Below are 11,677 nucleotides of genomic sequence, written 5' to 3' on the forward strand. Positions count from 1 at the left end.
CTGAATTACACATAATCAACAGTAACCTCTTTGTGTTCTTTTTGTCTTGTGTTCAAAAAATGGGTTTTTTGATGGTCTCGGTTATATAGAGCTCCAACTGTAATGCTTTTTTTTTTTTAGTGTTCTTTTTCCATTATCTTTAATGCTGTCTAGCCCCAGGCTAGGGCCAATATAATATACTTCGGTACTCTCCTACGCGCGGTCTTCCTTTGTAGCGTAATATTCCTTTTCAGACTCATGAATAATTTATAAGGTCTGGTATACACAAGGGTCAGGGATGTACCAAGATGGCGTCCGTATCAGGGCTAATTCAGACAGCTCTGTTTAACAGCAACCCGACTGTTCTGAACAAGAAAGAAGCAGGAGGCTTTGAAGCAGACTTTGTTTGCACTATTCCCCCTGATTACCAGTGTCCTATCTGTCAGCTTCCCTTCCGAGATCCCGTACAGACGAGAGATTGCGGCCATCGCTTTTGCGAATCGTGCCTTGAACCGATTTTACGGTAAAATTTCCTCGCCGTTGATGTGTCAAATACGTTGATTACAGCCTAACTTGCCAATCCTTGATTTTAGAAAGCCACCGGCGTTTTGTCCCATTGACAGGAGATGCATTTCCCGAGATAAGGTAAGAATTATCCCATTTGGAGGTGTAATTTTGCTGCAGTTTTTGTAAACTTTACGGATCATTTCATTCAATCGTACTCGAAATGGCTATTTTATGATACGCCTTGTGTCGATATAAAATTCTTTTAGCGTTCAAACACTATGTATTATTTTTTTAGATAAATTTTGGCTGGTTGTTGGCGATTCATATAATGGTCTCAAATATATTATACATTTTTCTTCGTTATCAATCAAGCTTGCGAAGCAGATTATCTTTTTGTACATTATCAAACTCACGAAATAGGTTCTTTGATTTGATAAACAGATTTCGTGATCAAACGTTCTCTTTAGGTTCCAAACCACGACTTTTAATGGCTTAAAGATCCCAGTACCACTGATTTGTCGAAGTTTGCTGCATTAAAAGATTATAATTTGTTTTTCACTTTTTTCTCATCCGGTTTGCGAGTTGTTTGTTTATTTATGTTGAGGGCTAAGCATACATTTTCGCGAATCTACATATTGGATTATATTGGATTGAGGTACCTGATTTCTTTTTTTTTTCACAAATTATCGAGTCTTGTAATATGAGAACGGATAAACAGCACTACGATTGACACAAATTTTTATCTATCGGTTCAAAAGGACTTGTAGTTCGTCAAAAACAATGCGCTTTCTGTGTATGTGTTTTCTGTTACACATTTGGGCCACAATGCTGTAGCTATGGCTGGGCACCAATTTTTACGGGCTTTAGATATTATTTCCTGATACAACTCTATTGAGGACATTATCCCTTCACCTCCCTGAAAATAATTTTTAAGCAATAAAGCCTTAACTGGTTAACTTTTTCAAATACAAAATGCATGGAGTTTAAGGAAATATGCTTGTTTAATGCCTACCAATATCCATAAATTATGAGTGAAACTTATCTAGGTAATAAAAGGTGGTCTATTCTATGATATATTGCAAAAAATGAATTGAAAATATTCACCAATTTCAGATTTACTAATTAATAAAATTACAACTATACTTGGGGGGCTGCAATATCCAGAAAAATGGACCTAATTTTTCCTGAGGGGGGCGGGGGGGGGGGGGGGGGGGGGTCATGGTAAGGGGGTGAGTTTTCTGATAAAAATCTGACAACCCCCGAAAGAACAAAATAGGAATTTTATTATGCCATTGCAGGATCTACATGGGAAGTTTATTATCGTGTTTTGCTATAGAAAAGTTTGACTTTAAGATTTATGGCATACCAGTGTGGTCTAGATTGCTTTTTTTATCTAACTCACTGGTACTTCAAGTTTTGTCTACAAATAGCACTTGTAGTGCGAATCGGATGTGGACTTTCTGCCATTGTGGGGGGGGGGGGTGCACCCCCTGGGTACGGACCTGTTTATGTGTATACAATGTTTTCAGTTATATTCCTTTTTGAATAAAGGGGTCAATTAGTAAATTCCCCAGTGTGGCCCTGTAATAGAAATAACACTGTATAATTATGCATTCAATATATATTTGTTTTAAGGTGTACCCCGACAAAGCTTGCAAGAGAACAGTTTTGTCGCTGACTGTCAAGTGTCCTAACCACGTCACGGACTGTGAGTGGGTTGGAGAGCTTGGCAATTTACCTGTAAGTATATTTCATTGAATTTCTTCTTTACACTTGCTAGAAGGTCAATACTGAAATTAAGCTCAAAGCTAAGCAGGGCCCAAAGCTTGTGATTTTCACTAGGCGCATGTGTGCTACTGTTTTTTTAGTCGAACAGCTCAAATTCCTACGAAGTCTTAGTCAAGGTAGTGCATACTTTTAGATTCCCAAATTAGCTTTCCTATAGATACACCAAATGTTTAGGTAGTTCGCCTCCCATGATTATAAAAATCGCATAATTATCACCAAAATTTTTCAGTCACATACTGTATAAAAAGTCTTGTTGCAAATGCGATCACTTGGTTGCTACCTTTCAGACCTGCTTCAGGTGGGCATATGCTTGTAAACAATAGCTTTGGTGTATTCTTTAACACACTTGAAGAATTAGAAGATTGAAGATTTATAAGGGTTGACAATACTGTTTTTTTTATTCCTAGGTACATATAGAGGCTTGTAAGAGGGTGCCTATTAAGTGTATCAACAACTGTGGGAGAACTGATATAGCCAGAGAGGAGGTAATAAAAAAATATACAGCAAGCAAGGCACTGTGCCCCCCACCCCCCAATAATTGCTAAAGCCATATACACCCTGACTCCACCAAACAATTGTTCTTAAATGGTTATTTTCATGAAGGCAATGGAGTTCCTTTCCCCAAATGCTGACAGAAGTGCTATGTCTCTGATCAAATTAATCTCTTGCTTGTAATAGCTTTAAAAAGACAGGTATGCCCTCAACCCAAGGTGTAATTGTGAAGTCAGTCAAATAAATTAAAGATCCTTGATTTCCAATTAACTATACCTGATTCACCCCCCCCTCCCAGTCAATTTTATATTGTTAATGGTCCAGAGAGTATCATGCTAGATTGACAAACAAGAAAAAAATCCTCTTCTAATGCAGCTAGTTTGTATTTTAACCTTTAACAACTCACCCCAGTGATTTTGTATGTCTTGTACCTAACATGATGTTTATCTCTAAGCAGCTCTTAAAAAATGAGATCTTTCTTGATTTCAGATGGCAGTTCACATAGATGTAGATGGGGATTGCCCCTTAGCCACTGTACCTTGTAAATACAGTGATGTGGGGTGCAAAACTAAGGTATAGTGCACCCCCCACACACCCCTTATTAGCAACTGTATCCTGTATAAATACAGGTGATGTTATATGTAAAACAATATTTTCAGTCCAAACTATTGTCGAAAATTTCCAACTTCTAAAGCACTTTCTGGCTTTGTCACAGAGTTGGCCAATGAAAACACTTCAAGGGTTATGAATAATGCAAGCCAGAATAAAATTAAGATGTCAGTGAAACTTTAACAGCTTTACTACTCATCACTTGTACAGTGATGTAAGGTGTAAAAGAAAGATGTGGCCCTTTTTAAAAACAATTCTACAGTTCCTTTACTGTGCTGACAGGTTTAAAAAGGTTTAGCAGGGAAACCTATGAAACAAAAAATCCACAGGCCCTTAGCTCTCTATAATGAAATGGGGAAAACAGCAAATCATATGTAAATTAATTCTATGTGGAATTTAACACTTTTATTTCTCTGTTTAGGTGAAACGAAGTGAGATGGAGAAGCACCTACAGGATAGCATGGCATCCCATCTTGACATGGCTCACATCAGAATACGCGAACTTGAGCAGAGGCAAGAAAAAATATGTACAAATGGAAAATTTTTATGGAAAATATCAAACTACACCCAACTCTTCCAACAATCAGCTACCAAAAAGGAAAAAGAAAAACTGTGCAGTCCACCGTTTTATACTGGCCAGTATGGATATAAGCTTCGAGCTGAGGCGTTTCTGAATGGATTAGGTCAAGGCAAGGGCACCCATCTGTCTTTGTATGTGGTGATAATGAAAGGAGACTATGACTCTGTACTTCCTTGGCCGTTCCAGCAAAGAGTGGACTTCATATTAATCGACCAAGATGATGACTTTACCAGTCGGCAAAATAAAACATGGAGACTCACTTGTGATCGTAACAGTGACTACTTTGGGAGACCAAATAAGGCTAAAAGCCTTGGATTTGGATGCCCAAAATTTGTCTCCCAAGAAACTCTAAAATCACGGAATTTTGTGCGGGATAATACAGTTTTTATCATGATAGAGGTAGAACCACTTGATATGTAGTTATTAGTATTTTTTTTTAATTTTGATAGGTAAAATATAGTAGAATTTGCAAACATATATACTTTTAGTAACATTTTGTGTGGGGATTACACATCAGTTTTCCTCCTTTCATTTTAAATGTCCCAACACTTTGCTTTGACAGTTGGGTTCTGCCCATGGTGATTCTTGATAATTTGTTCAACATACCTTTAACAGTGCTGCCACAGGTAGCCCAAACTCTGTATTTGTCTTGATACAAGATTTTTTTCCAAAATCCAGAGTGAATTAATTGAAGGGTAGGCATGGATAAGGGCTAGGATTTTTGCAAATTTTCTATACCTCCAAATTCAATCCATATATAATAACTGTAATGTGAAAATGGGCTACCTGTGGTAGCTTGGGGGACAGGTATTATTGGATGATAGGTGACATAATATGGGCAAAAGGATTCTCTTTTTTCGTGAATTTAGCAACATAAACACAACCTTTCTTTATGCACGCCCCCCTCCCCCCAAAAAAACCCAGCAGGCTATTTGAATACAGATACCAAAAGGCAGGGTTTTCCTTCTCCGCGTTATTTTGCCAATAATCGTATACTTGATTGAAAACAGTATAACAATTTTACACATAATTTCATAAACTAAGTAAAATTGGCCAGGTTTTTATATTACAGATTTGACCTACATTTTTTATTTGAACCGAATTTTTAAGAAAAGAAAAAATTATACCGTATAAGATATACTAATGTACAAAAAGTCAAGGAATTCTTCTGTTTTGTCTTTGGTCGCATACATATAATGTACCCATGCTGAAGTATGAATGACAAATGTTGTAAAATCCGGTTTAAAATCCATTACGTGGATAAATATATCAAAATAATGCAAAAGTTGGGAAACATTCTATCTATATATGTCCGATAGAGAAATGGACTATTTTGTTTGATAAAGTATCAACAGTTGAATTGCTGTATTTGTCTTTATTGTATCTGGCACCAACTTTTCTTTTAGTGCGGCTTCAGACTCGTACCCAGTCGTTATTTGCTGTTGCGCGGACAACCTCATCCTGACCGTCATGCACCGTGCGCTTATTCAACCTCTCAAAAATACATCGCGCGGCGTCTGGGTACGAGACTTGTGCGGCTTATGCTACCGTGGCCTGAGAACAGTTTGATGGATAGCCAATCCATGGTTGGCATGGAGATAAACGCGCGACACAAATAAAAACCAGGACATATTATTTGCTGTTGCACGGACAGCCACAGGAATCCATAAGCGGTGACGGAATTCCGACACCAACTGCATCCTGACCGTCATGCACCGTGCGCTTTCTGAGCATCCCCATAATGCATCGCGCGGCTTCTGGGTTCGAGACTGGACATGAGAATAAGGAATCGAATAAACATAAAACATAATCGTATTTAATTAGATATGTACATCCTCTTCAATAATCACAGTCCTTAAAGTAAATTTATAGATCTTTGGTTCAGCTCAGTACAGCTACTCTCACGCCTGCCAGTTCGTAACTCAACTGCCGATCATCTAGCGGGCGTGGTCCCGTCACGTGGCCTAAACCGTTACAGCTCACAAACTGCCTAATGTAACAGGCAACACTCCGAAGGGTCTTGAACTCCAGAACAACAGCCTTCCCGTCAGGATGTCTAAATCCATTCTGGTCGCGATTGTGCGAGTCAAACAACAACCAGGTTTGCGATGTCTTAAATATGGCGATTGTGTATAACAAGTACCTTACAATAAACATATTATACTCGTTTAAAGATTCGATGCTACTCTCAATGCCCGGTAGCGGGTTGTTCTTGTCTCTGCCATCGTTCATGACGTTACCACATAAGACATCGCTTTTCTTGACCCTGAAGTGCCGACCACGCAGTTTTATCTCTTCTTCCATCTCATCAATATGGAGATAGGCGCTTTTAGGGAGACCCATTCTTTGTTGGGTCTCCCTGTGTCTCCTATCTCCGGTGATTATTATGTCATCTATGTCTTCAGGAGTCCACATTAACGGGCTTTTACCGGTCGCCCTGAGAATGGCGCAGAGAGCAATGGAACAGCACTGCACCCCTGGGATGAGGAGTCTTCCGTCCCCTTGGTGCATGTTTGCCTTGACAAGTAGCCGCGAGTAACTATTCATTCCTTCGTCCCGTAATGCAATGCTATGGATTCAAACCAAAGTGTAAAACAATTAATAATCTATTTAAAAACGTCGACTTTTCTCTATCTTCTTTCTCCCCCTCTCCATTTCGCCTGCCTTTAGCGCAAGAGTATTTTAGGAGAAAGGATAAGAGGGGGATAGGGCACTGCATAAAACAGAGAATATTACATATTGCTCCTACCCCTTTTTCAACATTTTGGACCACCTCCTTTAGTCCTCCCTAAGTCCGCATTTTTGCGCTCACTAATTAATCTATTTTTTATTAAACAAAATAAAATTTAATAAAGTTTACTAATATTATAGATGTTCTGTAGGTTTAAGATTTTCAAAGGGTCAGTCTTGATAATTTCACTAAGGATTTTTTTCCTAGGAGAAAGATCAACTTGTTTATCCCTTTACCTGTTAGTTGACTTTGCGTGTTCTTGTTCGTAGTCATTCGTCCCATATCCCTTTTGGGCTGCTGTTGAGTATGAACCCATTCTTCTGTTCGATGATGTGTTGGACCTCCCCATTACTTCACAGGCGTGGCCCTTTCTTGGTAAATCATTTGCGTTATTGCTTCGGTGTTTTACTTTTTTGGATCCTAAAATAAATATATTAAAATATGATTTTCGTAAATCGCAATAATCTAAAAAGATGTTAAAAAGCGAGTTTCTGTTTGATAAGCAAGGATTTTCGAAGAGGGGAGCTTAGCGAAGGCAGAAATTACCATTCACAAGAAAAAACAGAAAATGAAAATATAGGAAAACAATCATTAGTGTAAAGACAATGACTTACTTTTACTTTTTGTTGCCTCGTTTATACTCCAACCACTTGCATTTATTCCTGATGGCGGTGGTGCTGTATTTTTATGTCTACTGATGATCAGCACGTCATCGTTGTGTTTCGTCACATGCGTGTCATCACGTGACTTTACACAAGGCTTCTTCATCATTTGATGTGATGCAGCTTCATCTCTCTTAAGATCAACTTGTTTCTTGACGGAGAAGCTTTCCTTTTTCTTTGCTTTCTCGCTTTCCCAGACATTTAACTTAGCTGATTGCACCGACAATCGGTCAGCCACTGCATCAATCTTGTTTGAGGTAATTTTCGTCTTGTTCTGCTTTGTCTGCGTGTTTAGCTTGTTGTTCTCCTTCTGTTCTCCTTCTACATTCACAATAACTGTACCAGCTTCAGAAGCTGTCGATGTCTTATGACTAGTAACTCCTCGCGTCCGAGAGCTGATATCATCACGCCCTTCGTCTGGTGGCTCTGTCACAGAAGTGTTATGCTTAGGATGTATGCCGTCTTCGTCTTCGAGTGTCGCTTCGGCCTTGACGTTGTGAACGATGGACTTCCTTCCTTCTACCCATAGTTCTGGCTCGTTCTCTTTTTTTGGACAGTCATTTTGATCTTTCTGTGATCTGCGTCGAGATGATTTCGGTCTTTGGTTTTTGCGCTTTGCCTTCTTCTTCTGTTCATGAGTGCATTTATGAAGGAGTTTTTGGTCTCCTTTGCTAGTATCCACACCATTAGTAGTCATTGGATGTGTGTGGCCAGAAGTGAGCTCCGCATCCATGCCTTCATTTGGAAGTTGCAAAACTCCAGTATCAGCTGCTAGGTTATTCGTTGATACTCCATCTTCTTCGCCTGCAATCTCCAGCTGTGGGCCTTTGGCACTTGACGATGCTAGAGTTGTGTTTGGTAGATAACCGGTAAATAGATATTCTTCCTTCTCTAGTACCTCTGTTATCTGTGGAGCACATTGGAGACTCAATCCACTGACTTCCTCTTCGACAGTTGTCTTCTTGGATACATCTTCATATACCAGCCTCCCCTCGTCAGTGCCAATCTGATGAGTTGGGTCTGATTGTTCAGCTTTCATCGATGTTGTCTGATATATGCTGTTCAGGGATTCCATATTACCAAAAGGGTATTTGTTCTGGAGCTCATTTGTCGAGGCAACGTATTCGCCACTGGTGTTTTCTACACAGTTTTCACGTTGCTCTGGCTTGGTGTTCTCACCATGACCATTCTCTCCCAGGTGACTAAACTCAGACTCGATTTCCGCAAGGTCTGTTGCCAGAATGGCATCACCTTCTGTGTTACCTTCGGGTAACGTCTCTCCCACTAAGCACTGATGACTATCATGTGACAGCTTGCAGACAGAAGACAGAAGAACTACCACTTCCTTTGGCTCTGTTGCGCAGTAATCAATCAAATAGACGTTAACGCGGCGCCGAAGAACCAAATATTTGCCATCACTTTTGATAACGAATGCAGGAAGCAGTTGCCGTTTAACTGACGTTGTCCCAGGCTCCATCCGCTCCAGCTCTACACGTAGAGGTCTCATTAGCGAGACAAGAGAGTCGACGAGTGGTGGACGTAGTTTTGCTTGACGACCCTGGCATGAAGCACAAGAAGCAAGACTCTCGAGGTTTTGAGTGTTCAGAGAACCGAGGATCTCAGTAAAGTTGAGCTGCCTGAGAACTGATGGGGATGATGAAACCGCTACCTGCTTCACTGGCGCGGACGGCTTAATCAATTCAGTCTGAGTGATGCGAGCTTGGTCTCGCTCGGTTTCTTCGTCAGGGCATACCTCGGTCACCCAACCAAATACAGACTTCACAAGAATTTTTGGTAAATCCTTTTTGATTTCCTCAAGATCTAGTTGTAAGGTGGTGACCCTGATTATGTTAGCTTCGATGCTCTCAGACTTCTCGGTCATCACGCACTGGTCGTCATCATGTGGCAAGTGGCTGACAGACATTGGAAGCGCTGACACGTGACCTGGCACGTTTGCGCTGTAGTCAACCAGGTGAACCTTGATAGATCGCCGTTCAACCGTATATTTACCATTCTTCATGTTCACCAATGAAGGGAGAGCGATGGGAAGCTGTGAGGCGGGCGATAGCACTACACTGATAGGTCTCGTCAGCGTAGCCAGAGAGTCGGTGATGAATGGGTGAAGTGTGACTTGACGTCCCTGGCGTGACGCAGAAGAGGCAAGACTCTCAAGACTTTGAGTGCTCAGTGATCCGAGAATAGCAGAAAGATGGACCTCCACGAATCCTGAAGAGGATGCAATGAAACTCATGTTCGCTGGTAAAGCTGGCTGGATGTCTTCCTTCCTGTCTTGGCGGTCTGTCGCCGCTATAGCTCTCTGCTGGATGTGATGAACGCTGGTGATGCTGGCAAGGCGGCTCACCTGAAATGATAAAAGCGCAATTAACTTCATTGTGGAAACGTTCTTTGTAGTAAAAAAAAATGGCAAAGCAGTATGTTGGCGCACACACTTCTCATTGACTAAATTTGACCGAATGGTAACGCTTTACAGTTTAAAGTTCCCAACGGTGTAATTGCACGCATAAAACAATTATTGTGAGTGCCCAAATAGCGTACGTATTCACCGAAGCGTCGAAGTGGTGCGGTATGTCCTAAATCGCTAACTTAAAAATGAACGCTCACCTGAAGGGACTTGACCTTCTGCTCAATATGCATTCTCACGACAAAGTTGACGATGAAACACATGAGAACCGCGAAGGTTATGGCCGACATGAGGTACAAGATATCCCCTTCCAAGAAGGAATGCTTGCAGTCAACGATTGCAGTTCTCTTAACGGCCGATGGAATGAGTACAACTACAGAAATAGTGAAGAATGTATTAGTGTTGTGCAAAGTAGAATGCGTAATGTATGGGCACAGCCTTCACCCTCGTATAAACGCCGTTATTTAAGGGACCACACCCTTCGCGAACCTGACGACGCTATCCATTAGCCTTTTTTAGTTGATTTGCTTTCGACGGGTTTTAGGTTTGGAAGTCTTTGGTAGCCTATTATTGCAAAATCGACTCGTTGATATAGTGTTAGCACTAAATGGCATAGCTTTTATTAATCTAGGTGTCAACTACAATTTAAGTAGCTATGCTAGTTATAGAAAAATGGACACTATCTATGCAACTGCAGATGTTAAAAATCCTTGCTACTAGATAGGTATGATTGCAATTATCTTGTTATCCATCTACTTACTTGGCATCCACATTCGTGGCTTGGTGAAGATCTTAATCAGGATCCGGGGGTGGAGTTCCGGGTGTAGTTGCTTGTAGTTGGGGAGTAAATGCTCCCAGCAACGGGCTATAGATTTTTGAAAAACAAACAATGTAAAATTCAGCATCAAGATTTTGTGATATTTTTTTACCATCTAAAGAAAACGGACCCTTGCAGGCGCTTAAATATTCCCAGGTAGATTCTGAATTTTATATAAAACACATCTGTTCCCTTACAAATACAAGCAATGATGACAAACGAAATTCTATTTACGCTCATAGAAGTACACACCTTGGTAAATCAGTAAAGCCTGGCATTGTGAAGACTTCTCTGCTCCTTGTAAAAGCACTGCTGCAAAACAAGAAAAAAAAGGTTAGTCTCTAAACATATCTTCGCAAGCCAGACCTCGAAAGTGGGACTCACCGGAGTCATCTTCGACGGCATCTTGTACCGCGACGGTTACTTCTTCTTTGGTCTCTTCTCCTTGACCATAACTCTGGAAAATTACAACAAAAAACAAATCATTTTTCCATATGATAATAGAATTGCTATAGAAACGCCAATTTTACACTCTGATATCAAGGCGATACAATACCCGCGCATTGTGAAGATCAGAAATTCCAAAAAATTAAAACGCGCCTATGTACCTCGACACTCGATGTGCAATAGCAGAAGACTGCGGCTCCTGCTGCACAGACTGCTAGTCCGGTGAGGACGGGGTGGTCCTTCAGAAAATCTAACATTTTGTAAATTTAATAAGCTTCATTTTTAGCTGTATTCCGTATCGCTTCACGAACATTTTGATCCGTTTGGGGAAATGCTCATTATGACGTCAGAAAATACGTCATCTTCCTCGAGCTCTTATAGAATTCCAGGATCTCATATAGCAATTGCATATTTTTAATCTATAAAAATAACCGAGCAGTAATGTAACTTGAATTTGTTCAGAAGTCGCGAACAAAGAAATATCGGCGCAATTTGCCAATGAACTTTTTTTCTATTTCTAGAGCGTCTGCTTCAAATAGGCAAAGGAGGGCACGCGCGCAAGCTAAACCATATCTATGTCAAAAGCATTAGCTAACATCCGGGTAGTAAAATAAATTAATTACCCGGGATGCTAGCTGATGCT

At 40.4% G+C, this 11,677-nt stretch overlaps 2 protein-coding genes across 2 annotated transcripts; one reads left to right on the top strand and one right to left on the bottom strand.

The window, feature by feature from the left end:
- The first annotated feature begins 242 nt into the window (after positions 1 to 242).
- On the top strand, positions 243 to 5,315 carry LOC5512371 (TNF receptor-associated factor 4). Its single transcript, XM_032381811.2, has 6 exons — positions 243 to 502; positions 573 to 624; positions 2,122 to 2,226; positions 2,682 to 2,759; positions 3,256 to 3,339; positions 3,797 to 5,315. Exons 1-6 carry the CDS (start codon positions 288 to 290, stop codon positions 4,373 to 4,375), a joined length of 1,113 nt encoding a protein of 370 aa, XP_032237702.2. The 5' UTR covers positions 243 to 287; the 3' UTR covers positions 4,376 to 5,315.
- Positions 5,316 to 5,755: 440 nt separating this feature from the next.
- Positions 5,756 to 11,368, bottom strand: LOC116618253. Its single transcript, XM_048733033.1, has 8 exons — positions 11,196 to 11,368; positions 10,972 to 11,044; positions 10,840 to 10,899; positions 10,531 to 10,635; positions 9,959 to 10,143; positions 7,301 to 9,677; positions 6,923 to 7,106; positions 5,756 to 6,524 (listed from the first exon to the last, which is right to left on the bottom strand). The coding sequence occupies exons 1-8, from the start codon at positions 11,289 to 11,291 to the stop codon at positions 5,837 to 5,839; spliced, it is 3,768 nt and encodes a 1,255-aa protein (XP_048588990.1). The 5' UTR covers positions 11,292 to 11,368; the 3' UTR covers positions 5,756 to 5,836.
- Between the last annotated feature and the right edge of the window lie 309 nt (positions 11,369 to 11,677).

This window comes from Nematostella vectensis, chromosome 9 (genome assembly GCF_932526225.1).
Source record: "Nematostella vectensis chromosome 9, jaNemVect1.1, whole genome shotgun sequence".
NCBI classification, from domain to species: Eukaryota; Metazoa; Cnidaria; class Anthozoa; order Actiniaria; family Edwardsiidae; genus Nematostella; species Nematostella vectensis.

Excerpts from the sequence above, each read along its gene's own strand:
- LOC116618253 (XM_048733033.1), bottom strand. The coding sequence starts at position 11,291 with ATGTTAGATTTTCTGAAGGACCACCCCGTCCTCACCGGACTAGCAGTC. Across the intron at positions 11,045-11,195 it reads ATTGCACATCGAGTGTCGAG|AGTTATGGTCAAGGAGAAGA; the intron begins GTACATAGGCGC and ends GTAATTTTCCAG. Across the intron at positions 10,900-10,971 it reads TGCCGTCGAAGATGACTCCG|CAGTGCTTTTACAAGGAGCA; the intron begins GTGAGTCCCACT and ends CTTGTTTTGCAG.
- LOC5512371 (XM_032381811.2), top strand. The coding sequence starts at position 288 with ATGGCGTCCGTATCAGGGCTAATTCAGACAGCTCTGTTTAACAGCAAC. Across the intron at positions 625-2,121 it reads GATGCATTTCCCGAGATAAG|GTGTACCCCGACAAAGCTTG; the intron begins GTAAGAATTATC and ends ATTTGTTTTAAG. Across the intron at positions 2,760-3,255 it reads CTGATATAGCCAGAGAGGAG|ATGGCAGTTCACATAGATGT; the intron begins GTAATAAAAAAA and ends TCTTGATTTCAG.